Source organism: Chanodichthys erythropterus, chromosome 23, assembly GCF_024489055.1.
Source record: "Chanodichthys erythropterus isolate Z2021 chromosome 23, ASM2448905v1, whole genome shotgun sequence".
Classification (NCBI taxonomy): Eukaryota; Metazoa; Chordata; class Actinopteri; order Cypriniformes; family Xenocyprididae; genus Chanodichthys; species Chanodichthys erythropterus.
The window spans coordinates 6,643,212-6,670,280 of record NC_090243.1 but is presented as its reverse complement, the minus strand read 5'-3'; the positions used below and the strand labels follow the sequence as shown (position 1 = coordinate 6,670,280).

Genomic DNA, 27,069 nt, shown 5'->3' with positions numbered 1-27,069 from the left:
AACTGACAAATGTACTTAAATCTCTTAAAGGTTCCCTAGATTCAAAAATTGAATTTACCTCAGCATAGTTGAATAACAACAGTTCAGTACATGGAAATGACATCCAGTGAGTCTCAAACACCATTGTTTCCTCCTTCTTATATAAATCTCATTTGTTTAAAAGACCTCCAAAGAACAGGCGAATCTCAACATAACACCAACTGTTACGTAACGCCCCCAATATTTTCATATACCAGCCCATGTTCCCAACATTATGAAAGGCATTAGACAAGGGCAGCCAGTATTAATGTCTGGATCTATGCACAGGTGAATCAACAGACTAGGTAAGCAAGCAAGGACAATAGCAAAAAATGGCAGATGGAGCGATAATAACTGACATGATTCATGACAACATGATATTTTTAGTGATATTTGTAAATTGTCTTTCTAAATATTTCGTTAGCATGTTGCTAATGTACTATTAAATGTGGTTAAAATTACCATAGTTTTTTACTGTATTCACGGAAACAAGGCCGTCGCTATTTTCATTATTAAACACTTGCAGTCTGTATAATGCATAAACACAACTTCATTCTTTATAAATCTCTCCAACAGTGTAGCATTAGCCGTTAGCCACGGAGCACAGCCTCAAACTCATTCAGAATCAAATGTAAACATCAAAATAAACACTGTACTTACGCGATTAGACATGCTGCATGACGAACACTTTGTAAAGATCCATTTTGAGGGTTATATTAGCTGTGTGAACTTTTTTTATGTTGTTTAAGGCAAGCGTGAGCTCTTGGGGCGTGGCGCACCAGATTTACACACCCTGAATCAGCTCATTTCTAAATATGCCCCAAAATAGGCAGTTAAAAAACTGAATTAAAAAAGTATTTTGAACTGAAACTTCACAGACACATTCAGGGGACACCTTAGACTTATATTACATCTTTTAAAAAAATTTCTAGGGCACCTTCAAAACAGATCCATTTCAATTAGCATCCAGCCTCAAAAGGCAGCTGCCTATGTAGGCAGTAAGCAGCTCACTAGATTTTAGAACAGATCTAAATGCTGCCAAAACAGTAAACGTTTACATCTGTACATCACCTGGGGCCTTGTAGCATAAACATGCTGTCTTCTGAATCATAGATGTTTTAGATGTATAAGACTTATGTTTAATCTCCTACAGTTCAGAGAATACCTCATCTACCTCACATGCACCATACAAATGATACCTTTATATTGCACAAAACATTTCGATAACATTGATAAGCAAAATACCAGCAGCGGAACACATGCAGACAAAACAAGAGCACAGTGTCTGTGTGAGTGTGCGTTTGCAGCAGTCATGCGTTACTGTAGTGTCACTGCATACCTTCAGTGTGGAATAAATCAACTGCTGGGGATGCTGAGCCCCTGGAGTGAGGTGGAAAGTATTATCCAAACAAAGACGGGAGTGATGACAAGGAATTTCTGCCTGTAATTGTTCACACCAGCCGAAGCACTGCGAAAGTGTGTGCGCCTGTTCTAGACAAAGTTTCCATGTTTTTTAATGCACCAAAGACAGTCTACACAACATTATATTATATTTATTATTATAGTTAAGCAAAACTACTAAAACCGTTAACCGTAGTTTTGTTACTTAAAATAAAACGAATGTTAAGAGAAATAAAATCTAAAAAACCTAAACTTTCTTTTTTTTCCCCCTAGTAAAACATCCTTCATTAATCTATATTTTATTTTACAACTTTTTTACAGTGTGATTTTGGTGTACTTTGAGCTTGTTAGTCACTATTTGTTACTCATAATTGAGTAAAATTCTTCAGACTGTTACATGAATCCCACCAAAAGTTACATATTTGTTTTAATACATTTCAGTAGATGTTAAAGATGTAATTCTATAATCACATAGCCATGCACAGTAAACTATAATAAACACAGACTATGCAGCCAGACATGACGTTTCCCAATTTAGTTCAAAGTGCTCCATGGTTTATGTTCCATCTCTAGCTCATAATTATCAGAGCTGGATAATTGACAGAATTCACTGTAGAGAAGCTCTAGACGTCTCAGACTTTGCACACTTTCCGCATTTGTGTTTCATTAAGACTAAAATGCTACGTTCCTGCACTGTGGTTTAGTCCTCACATACATTCACCACTTTGAAGTGAGTGGGAAAAGCATTTTTGTTTTGCTTTGTAATGAAAACAATATTTTAACTACTTTCATAATTATGGCCTTGGGTTGCCCCTTTCTTTCTCTAAAAATACATTTGCCTCCCGTGCTGCAAAAATTTAATGTCTGTCATAGCAGGCGATGATGAGTGATCTTTCAAAGTTTACATCTAGAGTTAATGAAAGACGGGATTAAGTGGTGTTACACATGACGCCGAGGATGATGATGAGGTAGCTGAGGACTAGAAGACTCTGAGGAGACAGTACACAATCTTGTTTAACAATCAATGATTTAAGTTTCTGTTCAATGGCAATTGTTAAAGCTGTTTGTTGTATTATGACTGAATGATTGTGAAAATCCATAGCAGATACTGTATGTACAACATTGCCACCTGCTGGTTCATTACAAGTGATACATTTGTGACCCTGGACCACAAAACCAGTCATAAGTCGCACGGGTATATTCATAGCAATAGCCAACAATACATTGTATGGGTCAAAATTATCGATTTTTCTTTTACGCCAAAAATCATTAGGATATTAAGTAAAGATCATGTTCCATGAAAATTTTTTGTAAATTTCCTACCGTAAATATATCAAAAATGTATTTTTGTACGTGGATATGCATTGCTAAGGACTTCATTTGGACAACTTTAAAGGCGATTTTCTCAGTATTTAGATTTTTTTTGCACCCTCAGATTCCAAATTTTCAAAGTCTCGGCAAAATATTGTCCTATCCTAACAAACCATACATCAATGGAAAGCTTATTCAGCATTCAGATGACGTATAAATCTCAATTTCAAAAAATTATGACTGGTTTTGTGGTCAAGGTTCACATATAGGCCACATTTACACTGCAGGTCTTGATGCCCAATTCTGATTTGTTGACTATATCCAGTTTACATGTTTTAAAAGTGACCCATATCTGATTTACACTATACACTTGGTGAAACAACCCAAGGTAGATGAACTGACCCTGAAAAGCTTTGGTCGAAAAGGAAGTTAAAACGCAGACAAAATTATAATACACGTTTACCCCAAAGGCTGAAAAGACATAAAACTTCAGCATGACTCCTCCATTGCACCACTGAAAATGAGTCCACCTGAGTTGATGTCATTCACTACTGTTGCTTTTTCGCTACTGTACGACTCGTATTGACGGGAATATCCAAACTATCCGCTTACATGGCAGATGTAAATGCATGTATCCGATTCATATCAGATTGAGGCCTGAAACCAATCTGAGTATAAATATACATATATATATATATATATACACATTTTTTAAACACTTGCAGTCTGTATGATTCATAAACACAACTTCATTCTTTATAAATCTCTCCAACAGTGTGTAATGTTAGCTTTAGCCACGGAGCACCATCAAACTCATTCAGAATCAAATGTAAACATCAAAATAAACACTATACTTACACGATTAGACATGCTGCATGACGAACACTTTGTAAAGATCCATTTTGAGGGTTATATTAGCTGTGTGAACTTTGTTTATGTTGTTTAAGGAAAGCAAGAGCTCTGTGGGCGTGGAGCACGAGAATTAAAGGGGCCGCACACCCTGAATCATCTTATTTATAATGATGCCCCAGGCAGTTAAAAAAAAATTAATAAAAAAAAATCTATGGGGTATTTTGAGCTGAAACTTCACAGACACATTCAGGGGACACCTTAGACTTATATTACATCTTTTAAAAACATGTTCTTCGGCACCTTTAATAATAAGTAATAAAATAGTACTAGTAAATATTATGTAAAAAATAGGAAATTCCACAAAAAAAAAAATTAAAATAAAAAATAAAAAAGCTGTTTTCAACAAGGATAATATTAAGAAATGTTTCTTTAGCAGCAAATCAGAAATTTGATTGATTTCTAAAGGATCATGTGACCATAAAGACTGGAGTAATGATGCTGAAAAAAACAGCTTTGATCACAGGAATATATTGGATTTTAAAATATACTAAAATAGAAATAAACAGTAACATATGCTCGCCAAGGCTGCATTTATGTAATCAAAAGAGACTTCTTTGTTACCGACCACAAACTTTTGAACAGTAGTGTACTGTATATGATTTTTTAAAATCCTTTTTATACTATTTTCTCTGCCTTTTTTTCCGACTTGTTTGAAAACCCAGGCCTATAAAAAATAAAATAAAAAATCACAATAATCATTCATGCAACTGCCAGCCCAGACATATTCATCAATTCCTGCTGCTAAAGCTAAAAGAAAGTAAAGACTTCATAACTCATTCAACAACCCCTACATTTATGTTGCATCTCCAGTATATACACGCATGCTTGACTGCAAAGATACTTGACTGTTGATAGCAGGGGTGATGTTCCTGTTATCACACCACGAGGACCACAAAACAAATCTGAGGAACAGACAAACACAAACTCTATGATAAGAGTTACAGGGGCATTGTGTGCAGCATAACATTAACGCAAGATTACGAAACAAGCCATTCAAATCCACGACTTCTTCAAGACTCAAACTTGATTCACTGTGTTTGTTACTAGTATGATTTTTGGATATGTTTGTTGTTAGGTCTATGGATTCATTCTTACAAATACATTATATTTTGTGGTTTTTGCTCTACTGTAAATCCCCAGGGGTCTGTGGGTTACTTCATACTCTCACTAGATTTTTTCAGTGTGTCTTTCAGTTTTAATAAATGGCTCACTTTGGGCTACACAATCAATCTTCGAGCTGCGGCTTGCATCGTCTTGGCACAACTGCACACTTCCCGCGATTAGGTAATCCATCTGCAAGTGTGTGGTAAAAGCCATATAAGAGCAATAATTTCTCATGAGGGACTTTCTTTGCCTCTTATCAGTGTATCAAAGATACCACATAGTTGCCATAGCCAAGCCTCCTTGATGTGAAAGAATGAAGATCACTGTAATTTACACCAGCATGTTCCATCATCACCGGCATCCCAGAAAAACAACTGGGCATCCCGGGCACAGTAGTGCATCTCTGTTATTTGTTTACGCCGTTGCCAGGGCAACTGTTGTGTCTCCGCATCCTGGAGAGAGTTCTTGGCGTCAGGGAAGAGCAGAGGGTGGCGGCAGCTGCAAAGACAGGCAGCCATGACATCACAAACAAAGCAGCGCCCTGATTGCTTAATCCACTGCGATCACACCACATCTATAAAATACCAAGAGTTAGCGTCATCTGGGGGGTTGAAGTGAAACAGATCGACATGATAACCTGCAACTCAACTTTATTTAGTGTTACAATACTTTCTCCTATTTTGGTTTAGTGTGACGGAACTATACTGCAGGGTTAGAAAATACCAAATAAAATACCAAATACCTTCATTTTAAGTGTATCAAAATAAACGACAAAATACAACCGCCACACCATGTACCAAAATAAACTACTGTATTTTTGTATTTTAAAAAATACTTATATATTTCATTGCAAACCTTCCATCAATTAGCCTATGATCTATCCCTTCACCATTACACTGACTCAGTTGATTAAATAAACAATGTTTGATAGCTTTTCTCTGCCTGAGTCATGCAATAAATCTGACATCTGCCACCAGTTAAAGGCACAATATGTACAGTAGGATTTCTGGATTTAAATATCCAAAAACCACTAGAACAATGCTATATATTTTATTGACTTGTGTACTTACGTTATCCCAAATGTTTCCAAGAATGATTAAATCCAGAGAAAGCTATTTTAATCAGGACACGGGCTGTGTCCGTGCATCACCTATCAATGGCATCATACCAGCGTTACCCTCAATTTCTGGTTTTATTTTGTAGAAACCATTGAAACACCAAAGACACTTTATATTCCTCATCTACCTAATAAAACATATTATATGTAATGTATGTTTTATTAGACAGATGAGGAACTGTTTGGATTCATTCATTGACAGAAAACTAATCATGTTATACAGCTTCTTGTTTAAATCTCGTTTTCTTGATTTACCACGAGTACCATGTTTTACCATGACTAATATCGATCTAGCTTACTACAGCGTGCAACAAGTGTCTCATAGCAGCCGCCGAGCGAACGCAGAGTAGCATTATAACAACTTTCAACACAAATGTATCTAAAACTTACATATTGTGGCTTTAACAGATCAAATATTCACATATCCCTGGGATCTCCCAGATGAAGGTTAGTTTTAAAGTAACCCACAGCTTAATGTTTAACAGTTTGCAAATGACTCATAATTGTCTCCTCATTTAGTTATTTGGTGTTTGGTAACGAAGGGCCTACTTTGCATCAGCAACACTGACTCAATGACAAACAAGTCATTCGTAAGAAGACAACTGATGGCTCCTGTATTCATAGCACTAATTAATCATTTGATTGTTAATCATACATATAGGGGGCTGCTGCTCGGTATAATAGTTTTCAAGAACATTATGTAAATTGGTAAACTATTTAGCCTAGGCTACTAAAATGAACCCCAAAACTTAACATCTGTTCTGAACTCAACAAGTCTGGGCAAACTATTGAGTAAGCACCAATCAGAGGCCACATTTCATGATGTCATCATGTAGACTTCTTACAAAGTATTTTACAGTATTTTAAAACTACAAAAATACAAAACACTAAAGTATTTTGATACAGAATACAAAGCCATTTTCATCAACCCTATCAAATACAAATTACAAAATACTATTTTGTATTTGAAATAAGCATTTTAAATACATGTATCATAAATACTGCCCATCCCTGCTATACTGTAATAAAGCCATTTGTCCTCATGGCTTCATGCAACAACATACAGCGTGACCAGTGTAGTCTGATTCATGATGAAATGACTCTTATGAACTGGTTCTTTTTAGGGAATCAAAAACAAAGCACAATCAGTGCAGTCCCATTCAAAAACACTTAAGTATGGGGAACAATTCTCACTTTTAACTAGCTGCTTATTAGCTTGCATATTGGCTGTTTATGTAAGCAATAAGGTACGAGAGGCTGTGCTGTATCGTGAATCAGTCATGGCTGAAGGGTGTTGTTAGGCATAACGCGAAGCGGACCCCTTTAACTGTGACCTATTCACGATACAGCACTAGCCTCGAGTACCTTATTGCTTTTATAAAACTGTTACCACACAATACAAATATAAAGCCAAAAATATGTATCAATGCAACTTTCATGAAGTAAACTTTCACTAAAAGCCTTCCTTACGCCGGAAAAAATAGTCCCTGACTGTGAACAGCAACAGAAGTTATATTTTCACGCCATTAGATGGTGGCAAAGACTGTCTTTATGAGTGTACCAGGAAGACTTTTACATTGAAAAGACTGAATTGTTGTGAACACGGAACAAGACACAACTGACAAATGCTTTGACTAGTGCCGTCAGTCACGGGAAAACCCCTTAACTGTTAAAAGGACAAGATAATACATCAGACATTTAAACAGATGTTTTATTATGAACATAGACTGACTTGAAGGAAAATGCTAAATCTGAATGCAGGTAATAAACTCACTCACTAGATCTTATTCTCACAATACTCATCTACATAATACAGTAAGCTTCAATGAACAATATCAATTGAGAGAACATACAGTTTACGTTGCTAAGAGTGGTTGCTAAGGGTGTTGTGTAGTGATACACAGAACCGTTGAGTGAAGCGTCATAGCTGTGTTTTACTGTGAATAAATCACAGCTATTGACCAATCAGAATCAAGGACAGGAACTAACCATTTTATAATAGTTTTGATTTGTTCGGAGACTGAAAAAGATTCACAAATGTCTTTGAATCATTCTGAAAAATCCATTGAATGAACTCAATGAATCTGTCAGAGAGTTTACTCAATTAACATCAAGTTATCATTGCTTCCAATGATGGACTATTTTTATATACAGGATGGACGGATTATGGATATGTGGAATATCATATTATGGATATGTGGAATATTCCATATATGCATATTAATATTACCGCTCAAAAGTTTGGGGTTGGTCGTTTGTTTTTTGAACATTTTAAATGTCTTAACTGTCACTTTTAATCAATTTAATGTGTCCCTGCCAAGTAAAAGTCTAATTTCTTTCAAAAAATATAATGACTTTTGCATTGTCAAGCACCTCATATTTTATTCACTAAATGTAAAAAAAAAAAAAAAAAATCACAGAAATTGCACACGTCAGCTTCAAGTCCTAAAACCCATCTGAAGCAAAAAAAAAAAAAAAAAGGTAGGCCGCTAATATCTCCACGCAGATACAAGTCAATCAAAAACCAATAAACCAGAGTGCAATATTTCCTTCAGCACTTGGAGATTCCCAAAAAATCCCACATTTTCACATGTTGTTATTGTCAGCCAGACCAACAAACCACACTGGAGAGGTTCACAATTGCTATGTGATCTGGGGCTCTCTGAGTGAGACAGAGTGGGTGTCTCAGATGTGCCATACGGGTGGGCATCCAGCACGAGAGAGCTTCATCCCCCACAGAACCCATCCATATGTGCACCATCCTCCAGACAATTACAGCTCAAGATCTGTGTGAGACAAGGGCACCATTTATCAACTCTGTCACAGTCATCCCACATGTATACTCCTTCATGAATCTATTTCTCATGTCTGAAAGGTGTCAGATGTGACCAGACTCATTTTCAGAGTCTATACCAGATAAAAGGCCTTCACCACAAAATCTGAAACCCTAAACCCTGGCAGAAACAGCTTATTCATCCTGTCGATCGGCCACAGCTCAGACATGTGAGACAACCTGAGAATAGTTCTACACTATTTCTTTTAGTCTCACTTACACACATCTGTCGTCGCTAGGATTGACTAGCACAGCAAAAAAGCAACCGGTGTCCCATGAGCTCTCTTTTCAGACATTATTTACTGTAAATGTGCGGCTTCATCTGTGTCTTCATCTAGTTCATGAGGTCATGAAAATCATAATGGTAATCTTCAGTATTGCTCTGTCATGGGAAAGCACTTATGTCTTGGGAAAAGGGTTTTCTACCATGTTGGTTTATTAACTAACCAAAAGACAACAACTTGCTGCCAAAAACAGGGTTTTTCTTCAAAAACCCCATCTGAAGAGTCTAAAATGTGGTTTACTGTGCACAGAGACTATGTATGATGAGTGGCCCCACATATATTTATCTCATATGCAAAAGTTGTGAGTCATTTTCCACTGAGACTGCTATTGTTGATTTGTTTATACAAAGAACTTACTTTTTAGTGTCAAAGGCCAAAATAAAAAGAGACGTCAAGTCGGCATCAGATTTAATACAGTTATGTATAATTTTCCAGATAACTCATTTCATATTTTCATAACCCTTTATAAACATTGTTATGTCTTCAATGTCAGCTAATGCACTTTGGTTCATTTTACTTCAACAGTTCAAGAAGTTCAAATGAAGGAGGAAAAAAAAAAAAAAAATCTAACTAGCATTTCCCTCTAGTGGTAAAAAACTGACATTGACGAAGTCTTTTTTATATCTAAATGTAGTAATAAAATACAAAAAAAACTTCTCACAATATAATATAATATAATAATTAGGATCCATATTTCTGACTAATATTGCTGACAATACTGAGTAGCATAGTTCAGATTTTAAAATATTTTATCCATTTATTTTAAAAATCTGCAATTTTATGCCTTGAAAACAGCACAAAATGTAAAAAAAGAATACATTTAAGTATAAAGCTCAATATATTGAGATTTATACTCATAACAATTAAAAATAAACAGATTAATTGTTAATCAAACTCATAACCAATTAACATATATTAATATACGGACTACACAATAAAATGTTGTAGAAATCAAAGTCATTCGCCAGTTTGTCTTTAGTAAGGCTGCCACTGATATGGAAGTAAGATAATGCCAAATGTTTTTGAAATAAAAAGCTTGTTGAATTGCACTATTTGAAAAAAATATGCATTACATTAGCTGTGCTTGCATTTAGATGCACTGTATTTTTAAGGCTTGCATGTTTATGGGATGAAATTCAACACAATCGTATATTTAAGCTGTGAATATTTCAATTAAAAATATTTCACACACATTTTCATTATTAAAAATTCAATAATTCATATTCACCTTTCAAATTTCACTTCCAAAATATTCATTCTGTTTAAAAATACAACCTATAAAATTCGACTAGCAATTTTCAGTCCATTTTATTTCGCTTTACAAATTCGCTTCCACAAATTCAGTGGTTCAAATTCGGCAGAAAATTCAACATTTCACATCCGGGAACTGCAGGAAGAGCAGTAGAGTGCCGATGCATCATCTCTATCTGCTGTTAGTCTGCTTCACCAGCAGGTGCCGCTAGCGGCTGTTTACAAAGACGAGCAACGGCTAGTAAGTCATCATTCATTCATAAAAACGGATTTACAGAATTAGAGCAAGCATAAGTGAATATGTGATGATTATCAGGGCCAGTATAAATGCAGAAAAGCTGATAAAGACACAAAAACTGCATTTATGTTTAATTCAGTGTATTTACGCTTACTTTCCCAGTGTAGCTACAGCTTTCTGTACAGTGAACAAGATAACGTTATTGCCCGATGCTGGTGTATAGATCAAACGTTAAATCTGAGATAGACATATATTTCTCTCTGTTGTTTAGTTTCCTTAACTTTATATCGCGGCGCTGTGTTGTAATACTAGGGCTTCCCTCATCCGTCATAGGATTGCCCTGCCATCAGGACATATAAAACTCTTAACACAGCTTAATGGACTCGTACAGTGATATAAAAGACCAAACTCGCACCTCATTTGTGATGTAGGTTAGACTATATAGGCTCCAAGAAAGCAGATACTGGCATAAAGTTGATTTGACGCTGAACGTTTGATTATGATACTCGCAAATTTAGGGACCGTCTCTAAAGTTACGACATTCTGTATTCACGTTTCTACCTTCAATTGCATTTAAAGAGAATGACTTAGTCACAAAACCAACTGTAAATTGTTCATCTAGCTGTCAGGTATAATGCAAACCTTTTAGATTTTTGATGTTTATTATAATAAAAGGTAACACTTTATATTAAATAGTTGATATGAACGAACAATGAACTGCACTTCTACAGCACTTACTAATCTTTGTTAATGTTAATTCCAGCATTTACTAATACATTACTAAAATCAAGAGTTGTATTTGTCAACTTTAGTTAATGCACAGTGAAGTAACATGAACAATGAACTGCTGTATTTTTATTAATGTTAACAAAGATTAACAAATACAACAACAAATGTGTTGCTCATGGATAGTTCACATTAGTTAATACATTATGAACCTTACTGTAAAGTGGTTCCAAATAAAGTGTCAAGTAATATGTAAAGATTGCTATGTATTTCACTACTGTATTGGATTATACAAAAAATTGCCATAACTTAAAGCTCAATAGCATATGATGAGAATGATTTAGTCACCAAAACTACCTGTGAAGTGTTCATCTATAGGTGCCAGGTCAAAGAGTGATGCACCCTTCTCTCTCTCTCTCTCTCTCTCTCTCTCTCACACACACACACACACACACACACACACACACACACATATTCAAACACACTCAACTCAAAGTACATGCACATATACTTTTTCTTTTTTTTACACATTCATCACACAATTAGTTCTACTTAGTTAATTTTATTTCTAAATTTTATTTAAAATTTGTATAAGCAGGATAATCTATGATCAGGTAAAATAAAAAATGAACAAAGTAAAAAAAAAATAGTGTGATGAACGTGTAAAAAAAATAAATAAATAAATAAATAAATAGTATAAATATATGCATGTACTTTGAGTGAGGTGTGTTTGAATATGTATATGTGCATGTGTGTCTACAAGAGTTTGGTAGAAGGTAGAAACGTAAATACCAAATGTCGTAACTTTAGAGACGGTCCCTAAATTTGCGAATATCATAATCAAACGTTCAGCGTCAAATCAACTTTATGCCAGTATCTGCTTTCTTGGAGCCTATATAGTCTAACCTACATCACAAATGAGGTGCGAGTTTGGTCTTTTATATCACTGTACGAGTCCATTAAGCTGTGTTAAGAGTTTTTGTCCTGATGGCAGGGGAATCCTATGACGGATGAGGGAAGCCCTAGTATTACAACACAGTGCCTCGATATAAAGTTAAGGAAACTAAACAACAGAGAGAAATATATGTCTATCTCAGATTTAACGTTTGATCTGTACACCAGCATCGGGCAATAACGTTATCTTGTTCACTGTACAGAAAGCTGTAGCTACACTGGGAAAGTAAGCGTAAATACACTGAATTAAACATAAATGCAGCTTTTGTGTCTTTATCAGCTTTTCTGCATTTATACTGGCCCTGATAATCATCACATATTCACTTATGCTTGCTCTAATTCTGTAAATCCGTTTTTATGAATGAATGATGATTTACTAGCGTTGCTTTGGTCTTCCTAAACAGCCGCTAGCGGCACCTGCTGGTGAAGCAGACTAACAGCAGATAGAGATGAAGCATCGGCACTCTACTGCTCTTCCTGCAGTTCCCGGATGTGAAATGTTGAATTTTCTGCCGAATTTGAACCACTGAATTTGTGGAAGCGAATTTGTAAAGCGAAATAAAATGGACTGAAAATTGCTAGTTGAATTTTATAGGTTGTATTTTTAAACAGAATAAATATCTTGGAAGTGAAATTTGAAATGTGAATATGAATTATTGAATTTTTAATAATGAAAATGTGTGTGAAATATTTTTAATTGAAATATTCACAGCTTAAATATACGACCATGTTGAATTTCATCCCATAAAAATGCAAGCCTTAAAAATACAGTGCATCTAAATGCAAGTACAGCTAATGCAGTGCATATTTGTTTTCAGTTAGAGCAATTCAACAAGCTTTTTATTTCAAAAACATTTGGCATTAATTTACTTCCATACACTGAAGGTCATCGAGATCTTACTTGGAGAGATTTATCGGTTAGTCATCCCAATGGCAGTTATCTGGCTGGCTCAGGGTGCCCTGCAAGTATGAAATTTTAAATGCCATCTTTGTTTGTGGGTGCTCGTTCTGAACAAATTGTTTTTGAGCCAGTTACCTTATTTGTAAATGCCATGTGTCTAATCACTTTGGAGCCACAGAGAAATTACATCATGACAACGTTGATTGGCTGATGGCGCCACAAAAGTCTATTTATAAGATTAAATAAATTTCATGTTTTTAAGAGGCACAGTAACTTCAAAATGGATTAGTGGAGAAAGATTATGGTGTAGGGCAGGTAATGAAGTCATGTGATGCAGGTCACATGGTGTTGGGACAAACTTTTGTTTACTTATATAGCGCCATTATTTCAACAACTCTAAAACCCAACATTGTAAGGACTAAAAACTATTAAATTAAACATTGTGTCCAGTTGTTAATTATATAAAACCATGTTCTAGGGCAGCTGTGGCCTATTGGTTAGAGAGTTTGACTTGGTTTGAGTCTCAGTACCGGCAGGAAATATAGGTGAGGGGAGTGAATGAACAGCGCTCTCTTCCACTCTCATTACCCACAACTGAGGTGCCCTTGAGCAAGGCACCAAACCCCCAATCACTCCCCAGGCGCTGCAGCAAAAACGGCTGCCCACTACTCTAGGTGTGTGTGTGTGTATGTTCAATACTCACTGCTGTTCCAAGTATGGGACACCATACTTGGCCCCTGATAAATATTTCAAATAAAATTAAACAAGCAAACAAATAAATAAATCTATGCACATCAAAACCACACTTATAAAGCCTAATCAGCCATAATAAAGTGAACACACACACACCACACACATATAAAATAGAAAAATAACTGAATTTAGAAGCTTTCCTCAGTTTTCCCTGAAGCGGAGTTATAATAAAAATGAAATTCATCGCAGTTTCACTGAACTGCCAGAGGAGCAAGACAATTAGAGCAGCACAGCCGTTGATTCCCTCAAGTGCCCAGTCAATATGTTCAGTAAACAGCCTGAGCAGCACCTCCAATGAATGCATTATAAATTGAGAGAAAAAAAAAAAAGAGTGGGATGAAAACATCAGGTACACAGTTTCTTCATTAGCATAATTACACTCTTTTGAATCTAGTTAATTTCTCTATAGAGCATTTTGCACGCCAGAGAGGGTTTAAACGCAATTACTCTGTATTTTCTCCAACGAGATGGGCATCAGTGACTGATGGGCTCGCAAATAAATCTCACAGCAATACTGTACATATGAGAATGCTGTTTATTTCAAACAGGAGGAGAGAAGAAGGTAGATGAGGAGGTTTAGAACAGAAAAAAACGACAAAAATGTTGCTCTCCACCACTAGAGGACAGTATAAGCACATGCAAACTTCAAATATCTTGACATTTATTTCACTCTTGAGTTATTGCATCTGAATCCCACCTTAATAGTCTTTAATAAACTAGATTTTACTTTACTTATAAAAGTGTTGTCGATTTGTCCAAACTTTTGATAGATCTCCTTAAATATCCGAAATGGAATGACTTGAATAAATGCTAGAACGTTTTATATGTTCAGATAATCTTTTAATAGGAACACATTTGTATTCTGATGTAATAAAATTCCCAGCACCATCAAAAGGGATTAATTAACCACATGATAGCTGTTATGACCTTTACAGCTCTCTGTGATGATGCTCTAATGAGACCGAGGGTCACACTGTTGTCTGCTTCAGGTCAGAAGGGACCACAGGACTGACACAAGAAATGAGATCCAAAGACACAGTGTCTCACTCCTGTCTCGATGACTCTCTCCCATCTGTTCATAGTTTGTCTGACTTTGGGTGTTCGATATGAGTGATGAGCCCATGCCAGCACCAGTCACCATGAACTCCATCAGCTTGCAACTACTAAGAGCAGTTCATCTAAGAACAACATATCCTTATTTCACTCTCTCCATCAAATCAATAAGTCTCCAATCATCTGGAGTAAAATACCCCTTACTATGGTCTACACACACTGTAACAAAACATATCTGCAAACTGTATCCAATATCTATTTAAAGCACTAAAGCATGGGCACAGTGAGAGGAGTGTGTTTCCTGCTAAGCAGGAAGTAGTGATGGAGAAATAAGGCATAGGCTATATTCAGAAGTATTACAATATTGTTGCACACTGTTTCACATAATACATTGTTGTATATTTAATTCGGCAAGGAGAGTCTAGTCATCTTGGATAAATGTGATCAATTATTAATCCAATTTTGCATAAAAAAAAAAACACCACCACACTTTTGGCAGTCAAAGGGAATGTCAGAATTAATGTGCACTTAAGATATGAAAGAAATTATACTTAATGAAAATATTTTTTTACATTTATAATATTTTACTGTATTTTAATATTATATAAGTATATTTAATACTGCTTTATAAAGACGTCTCGGTTACGTATGGAACCCTCGTTCCCTGAAGGAGGGAACGGAGACGTACGTCAGTAGTGACCGACGAATTGGGATATCGCAATTCGTCGGTCACTACTGACGTACGTCGAACATGACCGACTGAAAGGGAACTATTGATAGCACTATCCTACAAGAAGAAAACAAATCTGCATTTAAATGAAATAAAATAAAAAAATATCAATTGTTACCCTTAAAATATCACAGTATTAATGAGTTTCTAGTCGCACAGATTTTATATACTGTAGGCATATATTTATATATTATTTATGTGTAAATATATAGCTATTTTAGGAAGGGGATCATATTTGAAGTTTATATATATATATATATATATATATATATATATATATATATATATATATATATATATATATATATATATATATATATATATATATATATATATATATATATATATATATATATATATATATATATATATATATATATATATATATATATATAAAATGTGCACACAGTATACATACTATACTATTTAGTGATGTCCGATTTGCAAACAAATGATTCTTTTGAGCCGGTTCTTTTTAGTAAACTGGATGAACCAGTTCACCAAATCGGACTGAATCGTTTGAAACAGTTCAAGGCAGAGTGGACTAGATCTGCAATTTACTCAATCAATACTCACTTTCGAACAGTCACATGACTAGAAAGGAGCCAATATCCCTCATTATTTGATTCCATGATGCCGGATTTTGCCATCTCATTCAGCAATCTCTCTAGCCCAACAGTACAATGAACTGAGAACTATCTTTCGGACATACAGTATCTCACATGCGAGCTGTCTGCCGATGGTTTCATAAATGGGGGGTGAAGTGTATGTTTCTGATGTCTTTTGCTGAACAGCTCAAATTGTAATAAAAACATTTAAGAAATTTAACCAAATGGCAGTAGTTCTTAAGTCAATAGCAGTACACTGAATGCAGTTCTCTATTGAGTCAAGAAAAGGTTAATGGTTACAATGAATGGTCACCAGTACACTAAACTACGGAAACAGTTCGTACTCGAACATTTCTGGGGAAAACCAGTACAAACATGTGTGAACTAAGCAGTTTACTCGAAGAAGGGGGCAAAATGTACGTTTCTTTATGGTTTTTCATGGTTTATTTATAGGTGAGTAGAGTAACATTAGTCTTCGGGTGCTTTAATAATAACTTGACTGCATGGTTACGTAAATGGTAAATCTGGTAAAACTAAAACTGGTAAATCTTTTTTTGAACTGGTTCATGGAAACGAACCATCCGAAAGAACCAGCTTGCAAAAAGGATCACTAATATACTTCAGAATGATCACTAGTGGTTTATAGTATATTATTCTGAACAAAGCCAGGCATTTCTCAGAAAGTCAGTTTCTTCTAATGGGTAAAGAGGCTTTCTAGCAGGCATTCAAGAGAGCATCTTTAATATGGCAAGTGCAAATAGAAAGTTTCAGAGAGCTCTACAACATGCTCTCTTGGTCAAAACAGTCAAATTAAACTTAATTAGTGGGAGTTTTAATGAGCAATTACTAATTGTCAGAGAAATTACTCATGGAATGGCGGAGAACAGAAAAAGGTTGTTGAAATATCACTAAAATATTCCCATCCCAACATCCCAGCTCTGCACGCCCTCTCTGCTGTTGCCTCAGAGCACACAAAATCTCATTATCTCCCAGCATCCTCTGCAGGAGAAAGCCTCAGTGCAGCAGATCAGCTCACCAGGTCGCTGCTAACAGACACACACAACCAAGGGCACACCGCGTCCCACAAGCACAAAACGAAATCAGCTCCTCAGACAGATCTCTGTGTGCAGTGTCAGAAAGCAAACTCGTATGAGAAGAACACAACCGGCACTTGATGAAAAGCTTCTTCAGTACCACTTTTGGGAATAAACGCTGGTGCTTGAAATTTTATTTAAAGGGATAGTTCACTTCGTCTGTGGAGCACAATATTAGATGCTCTACAGGATGTCTAGTCACATTCAAAGAAAGTGGATAGTGACCAGGGGCTGTCAAAAAAGATATTTTCTGAAACCACACAATAGCATTGTGTGACAAAGACACAAAAATTAAAAGGGGACCCATTATGCAAAATTCACTTTTACATGGTTTGAACATAAATGTGTGTCGCCAGTGTGTGTACACAACCAACCTATAGTGGTAAAATCCACCCACTTATTTTTTTATATTCCCCATAAATCATAAACAGTGTTTTAAAATGAGTTGTTTTTTGTTTTCTATATATTGTGATCTCACAATGTAAAGGCCAATTCACACTGCACTAACAAATGCAGACCAAAACCAACAGTCACCAGATTACAGCATGTCACTTCTAAAAAATTCTAATTCCGATTCAGCATGTTCAGTCGGCGAAAAAAGGAAACAACGTTCTAAAAACACAGTAGCCAAATTAAAGTAAGTTATTATATATTTTAAGGAATTTGTTTGAGTGGACTTGATATGTAATTTCATAATTAATTGAAATATGGTAAAGTGTACTGCCAAATACAAACAAGCATTTATTGTAAACTAAAATATACTTTATTGCCATTTCTTTTGAAACTTTTATGTCATGTATTTAAATATATTTGTAGCATGCAAGGATGTCAAAAGATTAGAACATAATGATTTAAAATGTACTTTAAAGTAAAACTTTTCATTTGACTATTACTTTAATGTACTTTAGTGTATTAGGAAACATAGCTGTGAAAGTGTACATTTAAGTGGCCTTTTATTTAATTAATATTATATTATCCACAAGTAAAAAAATTTTATATACTTTTAAGATTTGGCAAACATTAAAGTGCACATTCAATACAATTATGCACACTACTTTTTTCACAAGGGTATCCCTTTAAAAGTGTCTTAAAAACAAACAAGCAACTTCTGCTTTCTAAAAGCTGAAACACTTCATATATTCATGCTTTAATTCTATCAAAGTTTCAAAATGACAGATTTGCCACATGCAAGCCCAGGTTGCATTTTGTGTGGGAGGTTCTGGGTTACGTCTTACACCCATGCAGGGACCAACCTGCTAATACCACAGAGCTAAACTGCTACAAAGCTCTGGTACCTGTGGGGTGGTCTGGCACCAGCACAGAAACAAGGACTTAGGATGTCACGCTCATGTAATCATTGAAGCAGCAAGGATAAATCATAGTGATTCATAGGGATTCTAAACGTCACAATCTGTTGACAATAGTATAATTCAAAACATACCATTTGGCCTTGTTTTTCTGAGTATAATTTCATGAACTTGCTGCTGTCTGCTTCCATTCTGTAAATAGTGGTTTATAGACACATTTAAGGTATATACTGTGTAATATATTGTATATAAATACAATCGCGCTCTCCTTGTGCTGTTACAATAACAGTCTAACAGAGGAGGAAGGGTGGGGGCTGTGGAGGAGGACGCAGAATTGGCAGACGGGACAACCCAGGACGAAGGAGGAGCCAGAGAGGAGATGACAGAGGCAAAAACCATGGTGGGGCGATGATGGCGGCAGGATCCAGGGAAGAGACAAGAGAAAGAAGAGCTAGGTTGGGACAGACTGAGACAGAGCTGATGGAGTTGGAGACCCAGGCTGAGCTGAAGAGCTGATGAGACCTGACGGCACATGTCCTGGAGGACTGAGGCAGAGCCGGTGTAACCGAGGACCAAGGCAGAGCCGGAAGGGTGGAAGGACGAAGCACAGCTCAATGCCAGGAAGTCCGTGTGCAGGCAAAGCAACAACTGACCAAGGTGGAGCCAGAGGGATGAGGGAGCCTGGTGGAGCCGAGGGGGTGAGGATCCAAGGTGGAGCCAACTGGTTGACGAGCCATGGTGTAGTTATGGACTCGGTGGCCTCAGGCGAAGACAGGGGATCTGCGCACCAAGGCGGAGCTGGCAATCAGAAGATTCGGATCAGTCGGCGGATCAGTGCAGCAGAGTGGGGTCAACAGAGGGGGAGCCGAGGGACTAAAGGAAGCCAGCAGAGGCAGGGCCGAAGGATTGGCTGTCTTTGGTAGAGGAGGTGGGAGAGGGAGGCTGGGTGGGATCATTGGAGATCCAGGAGACTTGGAGCTGGCTGGAACCAGGGGAAATGCAGGAGACTTGAAGCTGGGCAGGAACAGTTGAGACGCAGGAGACTTGGAGCTGGGCAGGACCTGCAGGAGACGGGAGACTATGGGATAATCCTCTCCCAAATCCTCATCATATTACAGAGGTCAGATGCAGCTCACCCTCAGCGTCGGGAGTGTGGGTGGGGCTCCATTCCATTCCCTCAAACTCCACGAGTACACCCAATGGAATGGAAAGTCTGACTAGGTGTGTGAGCCAGGAGGAGATGGGCTCCAGGGTGATGATCGGCACAGGCGTCTCTGGCACTGGCTCTGGCTCTTTGTCTGCGGTGGGCTCTGGCATAGGCTCCATGTAGGGTGTGGGAGGCGGCTAGCTTGACTCTGGAGATGGAGTGGGGCTGGTGATGTCCTCCTTTAAAGAGCAGATGGAGGACAATCACTTGGCAGGCGTGACTTGGATTGCTCGCTGAGGCTGGTGTAGTAAAAAACACAAAGCGAGTGAAGTTTCCTTGTGTGGTCCTCAAGGGTTTGCTCTTTGTGCTCTAAGCAGAGCAGGTGGACTGCTGGTAAGTCCAGCCGAAAAAATCTTTGGGTTCGTTTGGTGTTCTGTAACAGTTAGTGGTTGTATTAAAGTGCACAAAGATGGAGTAGCAAAATAAACAGACTTCAATAAAGATCCTTAGAACACTCAGGGAATATAACCAAACAACCACGTAATACAAATACGGAACTGAACAATGAACTGACCGAACTCAGGGTTTAAATACACAGGGAGAGCTAATGAACAGAAACAATCAGAAACCATAGAAACAAACAAGGAATTAGAGCTCAGGCAAACAGAAACAGGGAAAGCCAAACTAAAACACTATTTAGCTTTAATGTATTTTAACGTATTTTATTTCTTTTTTAGTTTTAGTCATTTTAGTACTTAAAAAATGAATAATTAGAAATGTTGCCTTTGCAACTAACTGAACTAAATACTGTTTTTAACAATAACAATACTGATACTGATACTGTGCAGTATAGTAGAATATAGTACAGTAGAATAATGAAGATTTATCAGCATGTATACACATTTTTATTTGTACACAGTTAAATCTTTTGTGCAAATTTTTTTTTCAATGCCCAACTTTTAGTGAATGACACCCTGTTTTTAAATGTTTGCCATATTACTAATTCAAAAAATATTCACAAATGTCACTCAAAAACATGATTATATATTATTATATTGGACTACATGTATATTCTCTCATAATGAAAGTATGAAATTTTGTTAGTAACTGTGTGTATATTATATATATATATATATATATATATATATATATATGCCTACACTTTAGATGATACTGAATGTGCTTCCACAATCAAAAAGCATTCAGGGCACAATTTAGACTGTAAATGATGCTTCAAAATCAGTGGTAATATAAGACCAAACACGTAACTCTGTTTGGTAATGCATGAGAATATGATTGCTGTAGATTATGTGGTTATGAGGAGGAATAAGTGAAGAAAAGAGAGAGCGTGATATTTTGATATCTGTGTGTGTGTGTATTTTCTCATTACCTAGCAGCTCCATGGCATCATCCTCATCTTCCATCTCGTCTTCAGTGACTGAGGGGGCCGAATCAGGCATGGAGTCAAACGAGTCCTGAGACAACATGGCTGCCAGAAGTTTCTTGTGATTCTGTTGCTGCTGTTTTAGTCCTTTACCCTTAGTCTCCATTTTCAAGCTGCAGACAAAGAGAAAGAGAAGAAACTCTTCTGAATATAGTTTTTAGCATCTAGAACAGTGGTTCTCAACAATGTGGCCAGGGCCCACTAGGGGGCCTCAGCAAACTTCCAACGGTGAGGGCAACGCATTTCAAACATTTCCAAGTCCATATGGAGGGGTGTAAGTGCTTCCCCATGCTTTAGCATGGATTTTGGGTCTAACTTGGTGAGACAGGATGAACAGGGAGAAGAGTAGGACATAGCTCACATGTCATTGGGAATTCAGTGGCAATAGAAACGTGAGCCATGAACACTTCAATAACAGAATACAATAGGATAGAACCAAAAGGTTAGTGTCACAAAGAAAGGTTAGCTCACAGAAAAATGACAAAAATATTTCCAAACTTGACAACTGGCTGTCGGATTGCAACAATGTGCAGTCTTTACAAAATCAACATAGAAATCATAAAATTAGCGGGAGACCATCAGCGTATCAGTGTGGTAAACACTAGCCACAGAGACACACGAGAAGCGTTATAGACAGAATGTAAAATTTAACAAATAAAAGAAAAACTCACCAAATGTCAACAAAATAATCCTATCCAATTATATTATCTCTGTCAGGTGAGAAAGCAAAAGAGACTGAAGGCTGTCCTAATGTGGCTATTATCCTGGAGGCTAAGCCTACATTCACTACAAGACTTTGTTGGTATATTATCTTGACTTAGGTGGTGCTGTGAAAATCTACTAGTACTTAAGAACCGCCTCTGGCAGTCAGGAGGAAACAGAACTATTGTTGTGGACAAAGGATTGAAAATGGTTGAGAGCCACTGATCTAAAACACATTGTAAGTGTCAAGGTTCTGTGTTTATGGTAATAATTTTAAGGCTTTTTGCTCATTTGAACTAACAGAGACTGTAGAGTGTGAGAATAATATTATTATAAACAATGCATGCCAGATTCAAACATGAATTTCACAACCAAGCACTATGGCTAGGCCACAGTTCCGACCTGTAGATTCATGTATTTTTTTAGCTTGTTAATAATATTTTAAGTAATAATATTTACTATTTAAGTTAAGTTTTTTAAATACATCAAATTGTCAAAAAATGCTAGTAAAAAATAGAAAATAATCCACTTATGTCATGTTGACTTTCTATTAAAACTTCAGGTCTTGAATAAGATAAGCATTCTTTCAAGAGCAACCACCAGCCTTTCTTCCACAATTAAGTTCTACCTGAAATATTCTATGTACTGCACTGTACACTGTACTGTACCATACAAAAATGAAGGTTCTTTACAGGAGTCAAAATTTGCTATAGGGCAATTAAATGTAACAAACCATGTATAATTTTTATTGGAAAATTAAACATTTTATCAAACTTTGTTAATTTCCTTAATCTTTTAAACAATGAGAAGATAGATACCTGTCAAGTTCCTGAATCTATGCTTACGAGAGTCAATTATGTATTAGGTACATTATCGTCTCTGACTTGTTCTTATGGCAAGTTGTAGCCGCTTAGGCCACCATTTTCCACCTTTTCTCAGAAAGCGACAACATAGTCAAAACATCTGGTGGCGTGGGTTTTCCAGGGCATCCAGGTTCCTTATAGTAGAAAAAGCTTCTTTAGATTACTAAAATATTTGATAATGTTAGTTTTATCTATATTACAAATCTTTAACACATTAAAAATAGGGTTCAGTTCTGGGCCAAAAATACCAGATCAAATATTCCATTTTGAGCGAACTGATGGAGAAATAAATTGAATGAATAATGAACATATGTGGTTTGTCACATGTCGATACTGGCAAAATTATTCCCATGTCTCACTGATAAATAGTGACAAAAATAGTCTGCAGGGGTTTCATTTGATTGTTATCTTATTAGAATGACATTATTCACAGATAATCGAAAGGTTAAGGTGCTATTTTAATTTCCTGAGCTGAACATTACTATGCTAATGGCTATGTTAACTGCACATCCCTCTACTATGGATCATTTAGCCCTTTTCCTAACTGGGCATCACTCAGCCAATTCCCAGCTCTCCTGTAGCATACTACAGCATCAGCAATGCTGAGGTACATGTCCCAGTGCTCATAAACATTCATATGAACACCAGTTGACACCAACTGCATGAAACGCAGCAAGAAACATAGTATGGATACGGTTTTCATTATGACTGTATTCTGCACTTGCATGTTAATAAAGCTTTTTGCTCTTTTTCACAGTAGAGAAGTGGGGTGACTGGGATTGAGGCAATACAAGCCAGATTTGAATCTGAAATTCCTACATAAGCAATATGGCTCAATAAACACAGCTTCAAAAACAGCTAGTGTTTTTGTGGACATTTTTAAGGTTCTTGGTGTACTGTGTAAATACCATGGTATATGAATATAGTAAATTGGTAATCATTCAGGACCATGATACTTTATACAGTGGCATCTAAAAGTCAATTTATTCCAATACAAAGTATGATTAGCAGTTTTGGGGGTGACGAGTTACATAATCATATTACTTTTTCAAGTAACTAGTAATGCATTCCTTTTAAATTTACAATAAAATATCTGAGGTACATTTTCAAATAAGCAACGCAAGTTACTTTGTTTTGTCATTTGTTGACTGACACCTCTTTTCCCCATTTTGAGAGAAATCGGGAATTGCAGAGGCCATGTGTGCTTGATTAGTGACTCAAAAATCAAAATAAATCTTTCATACTTACTTATGTTATGTCAAAGTTCCATTTTTTTACCTTTTGTATAAACCTAAAACCTAAGGAGCCACTAAAAGGACGTGTTGATGGGGGAAAAAAATGAGATGAGCAAAAAATAAAATTATTTTCACAATAGCATTCAGAACACAATATCTCAGTCTAACATACATCTACCGGGCAGTGTTTCAAATAAATACAAATGTTACAGCTCAGTTTGGCTTAATTACATAGAGGTAGAATTAGTGACCTAATTAATTCTGACAATTTGCTTAATAAGTGTCTTGTTCTAGTGAAGGGAAATATGATAAACAGAGGGCAGTGAAGCACATCTAATACAAATAATGATTTACGAACAAGCTGCATAAATGGAAACATTCAATTTACTAATTTCTGCTCCTGTCATGCAGAAGTGCTTGTCTCTCAGATGGGGCCTGACCAGGGTTCAAATCATCACACTGTTTTAAACAATGAATCTGAGGCTGTGCTACTAAAATAAAATGTAAGTAAGAACATATTGCTTCAGATGAATGCAATTAGTTAAAAAGATGTAAGCCTGTCTATAGCCTTGCATGGGTTGGTATGGCCCTGTATAGCCTTGTTAGACAAAACTAAAGTTGTACTGTTGCTGCGTTCCTGTGGGATGAGAAACTCTCCACAGCGTCCACCTGGCAGAACATACTGTATCCACAAAAGCATTCACTGCCCCAAAAAAAGAAAAACAAGACCACAAAACCAAAACTAAGAATGAAGTAATATGGAATAACCGTGATGTAAATAGCTTGAAATTACACAGACCACAAGGGACGCAACTGGCTGTAAATGTGAAGGCCATCTAAAAGGAATGGAGGAAAGATGGATGGTGATCTGGAAAGGTTAACCAAACAAAACACTGCATATAGGTCAGTATAAAGAGGATGACCTATGTCATTCTTGGCTGCTGGCAGAAACCTCAGGCCTTAAAATACACACAGCAAATCTGTGTTTCAAGTACGAATTATTTGAGAAGTGTTATGTAATTAGTCAGATGTGTGGTGTGCGCAGATTCACTGATCGTAGGTCAGCTGGTGGTTTAGTAGATGCAGCTTTTACAGATGGCATTGACACACAATGCTCATTAGCAGTGAACTCTCTGCCACCTCTCTTGTATTTGCATATATAATGGCTACCTGCTTTATCTACATAAGAGAAGCAAAGACTGCAAAATCTAATTTTCCTAACCAGGTTTTGAAGGATTAGTTCAGTTTAAAATTAAAAGCCATCCTAGGTGTATATGACTTTTTTCTTTCTGATGAACACAATCGGAGTTATATTAATGAATAACCTGATGTGTCTAAGCTTTATAATGGCAGTGAATGGGGGCAATGAGTATAAAGCTGTAGAAAGTGCTTCCATCCATCATAAACATACTCCACGTGGCTCCAGGTGGTTAATAAAGGCCTTCTAAACTAAAGTGAAGTGATGCATGCGTGTAAGAAAAATATCCATATTTAACAAGTTATAAAGTAAAATATCTATGTCGCATCAGTTTTTTTCGTAAGTTGAATATGGAAGGCGTAGGACGTAGCGTAAGCGTTTTGAACTCCGAGAGGCGTTAGACGCGTTACACTTTCTTCATAAGTTGAATACGTAAGGCGGTCTGTCTTACCTTTTCTCCAAGGCTTAAAGCAGGCTACCCTACAAACAAACATACATACATACATAAATACATTTATTTTTATTTTTAATCATGCCTAGATTTGAAATGCCTAAATACAGTCTTAAGTGGTAATATAGGAGTTAAATTAGCAGGCTGCTCTGTCAAAAAGTTCTCATATTATTGCATATTGGTCTCATAGTAATAGGAGTTACTGGTCTAGGGTCAGAGGATGGTATTTATAATAAAAATACTATTCATAATATTTTAAAATATATTTATTTTAGGATTGACACTGATAATTCTGGTAGATTCCGAGAGTTACCAGATGAATAATTGAGAATAAATTTAGTGGTCTTATGGTGCTTTGGTCATTAACTGATTAAATGATTCAATGAGTACGTTTACACAGACTGCAGTAATCTAATTATTGACCTTATTCTGAATAAAACAATATTTTGATTAAAGAGGGGGTATCACACAGAGTTTCTGCCAATCTTATGTTAATCTTGAGTACCTATAGAGTAGTAGTGCATCCTTCATATCTCCAAAAAGTCTTTAGTTTTATCATATTTATAAAAGATATATACACTATACCGAGTCTTTCCGAAAACAGCCGAGCGCCTGGAGGCGTGCCGTGTGAGCGGAGCTAAAAAGTGACGAGCACGCGCAGCTTTTGCTTAGCGATCGTCTGCAAGCTATCAATGGTCAACTAAACAAATGTATTTAAATAACACAACACACCATCGCATTACCTCTGGATAACTTTTGTATCACTATAATGAATATAGCGTATAGCGAATGATGAATAATGAATTTATGAATTCACTATGTTCGTGTTGTTTACAATATATGCACTTAGGCGCCTACTGCCAACAAAACAGACATCTGAAGCGGTTTTACTCACCACCTGCGGGCTTGAGCAGCCACGGAAAAACACAAGATATTCTCCATTCATTTTTACCAATAAAAAGGTGATTGCAACTATCAGTTTCTATGGTTATTTTAATAACAAATATCGAGGGCGCATCAATGTAATGCGTGAGCACAAAACTCTCAGCTCCACTTAATGATGGGTTCTTTGGGAAGCAAGGTTATCTTTCCCTCACAACCAAAAACTCACTTCTTTGGTGACTTTGTTGATTTCATGAAGTCCTGTGACCTGTGCAGCGCGATGACCGAACGCGCGTTGATGGGCGTGCTCTTGCTCTCTCGCTCTGGTCAACGTGTGCACGCGCACTCTTCCGGAAGAAGTGCCCGTACAAGGAATTCCGACCATTCTGATGTTATACAGACACATACCTGATAAAAGACCACTAAGTTCATGAGGATTTGGAAGAGTATTTTTGGTACAGAAATACTCCGTCATACGTCCAACTCATGTTTTGAAACTTTGGCCATGTTTAGCATGAGAATCCAACTCTTTAACAGTATAAATAAGTCAAA

General features: G+C 36.6%; 1 protein-coding gene across 1 annotated transcript in view; it reads right to left on the bottom strand.

Moving 5' to 3' along the window:
* Nucleotides 1-27,069, bottom strand: part of c23h8orf34 (chromosome 23 C8orf34 homolog) — a 119,643-nt gene that overhangs the window by 53,063 nt on the left and 39,511 nt on the right. Inside the window, exon 7 of the mRNA XM_067378734.1 lies at nucleotides 21,133-21,299. Coding sequence (XP_067234835.1) covers nucleotides 21,133-21,299 — 167 coding nt within the window. The remainder of the gene's footprint in view (nucleotides 1-21,132; nucleotides 21,300-27,069) is intronic.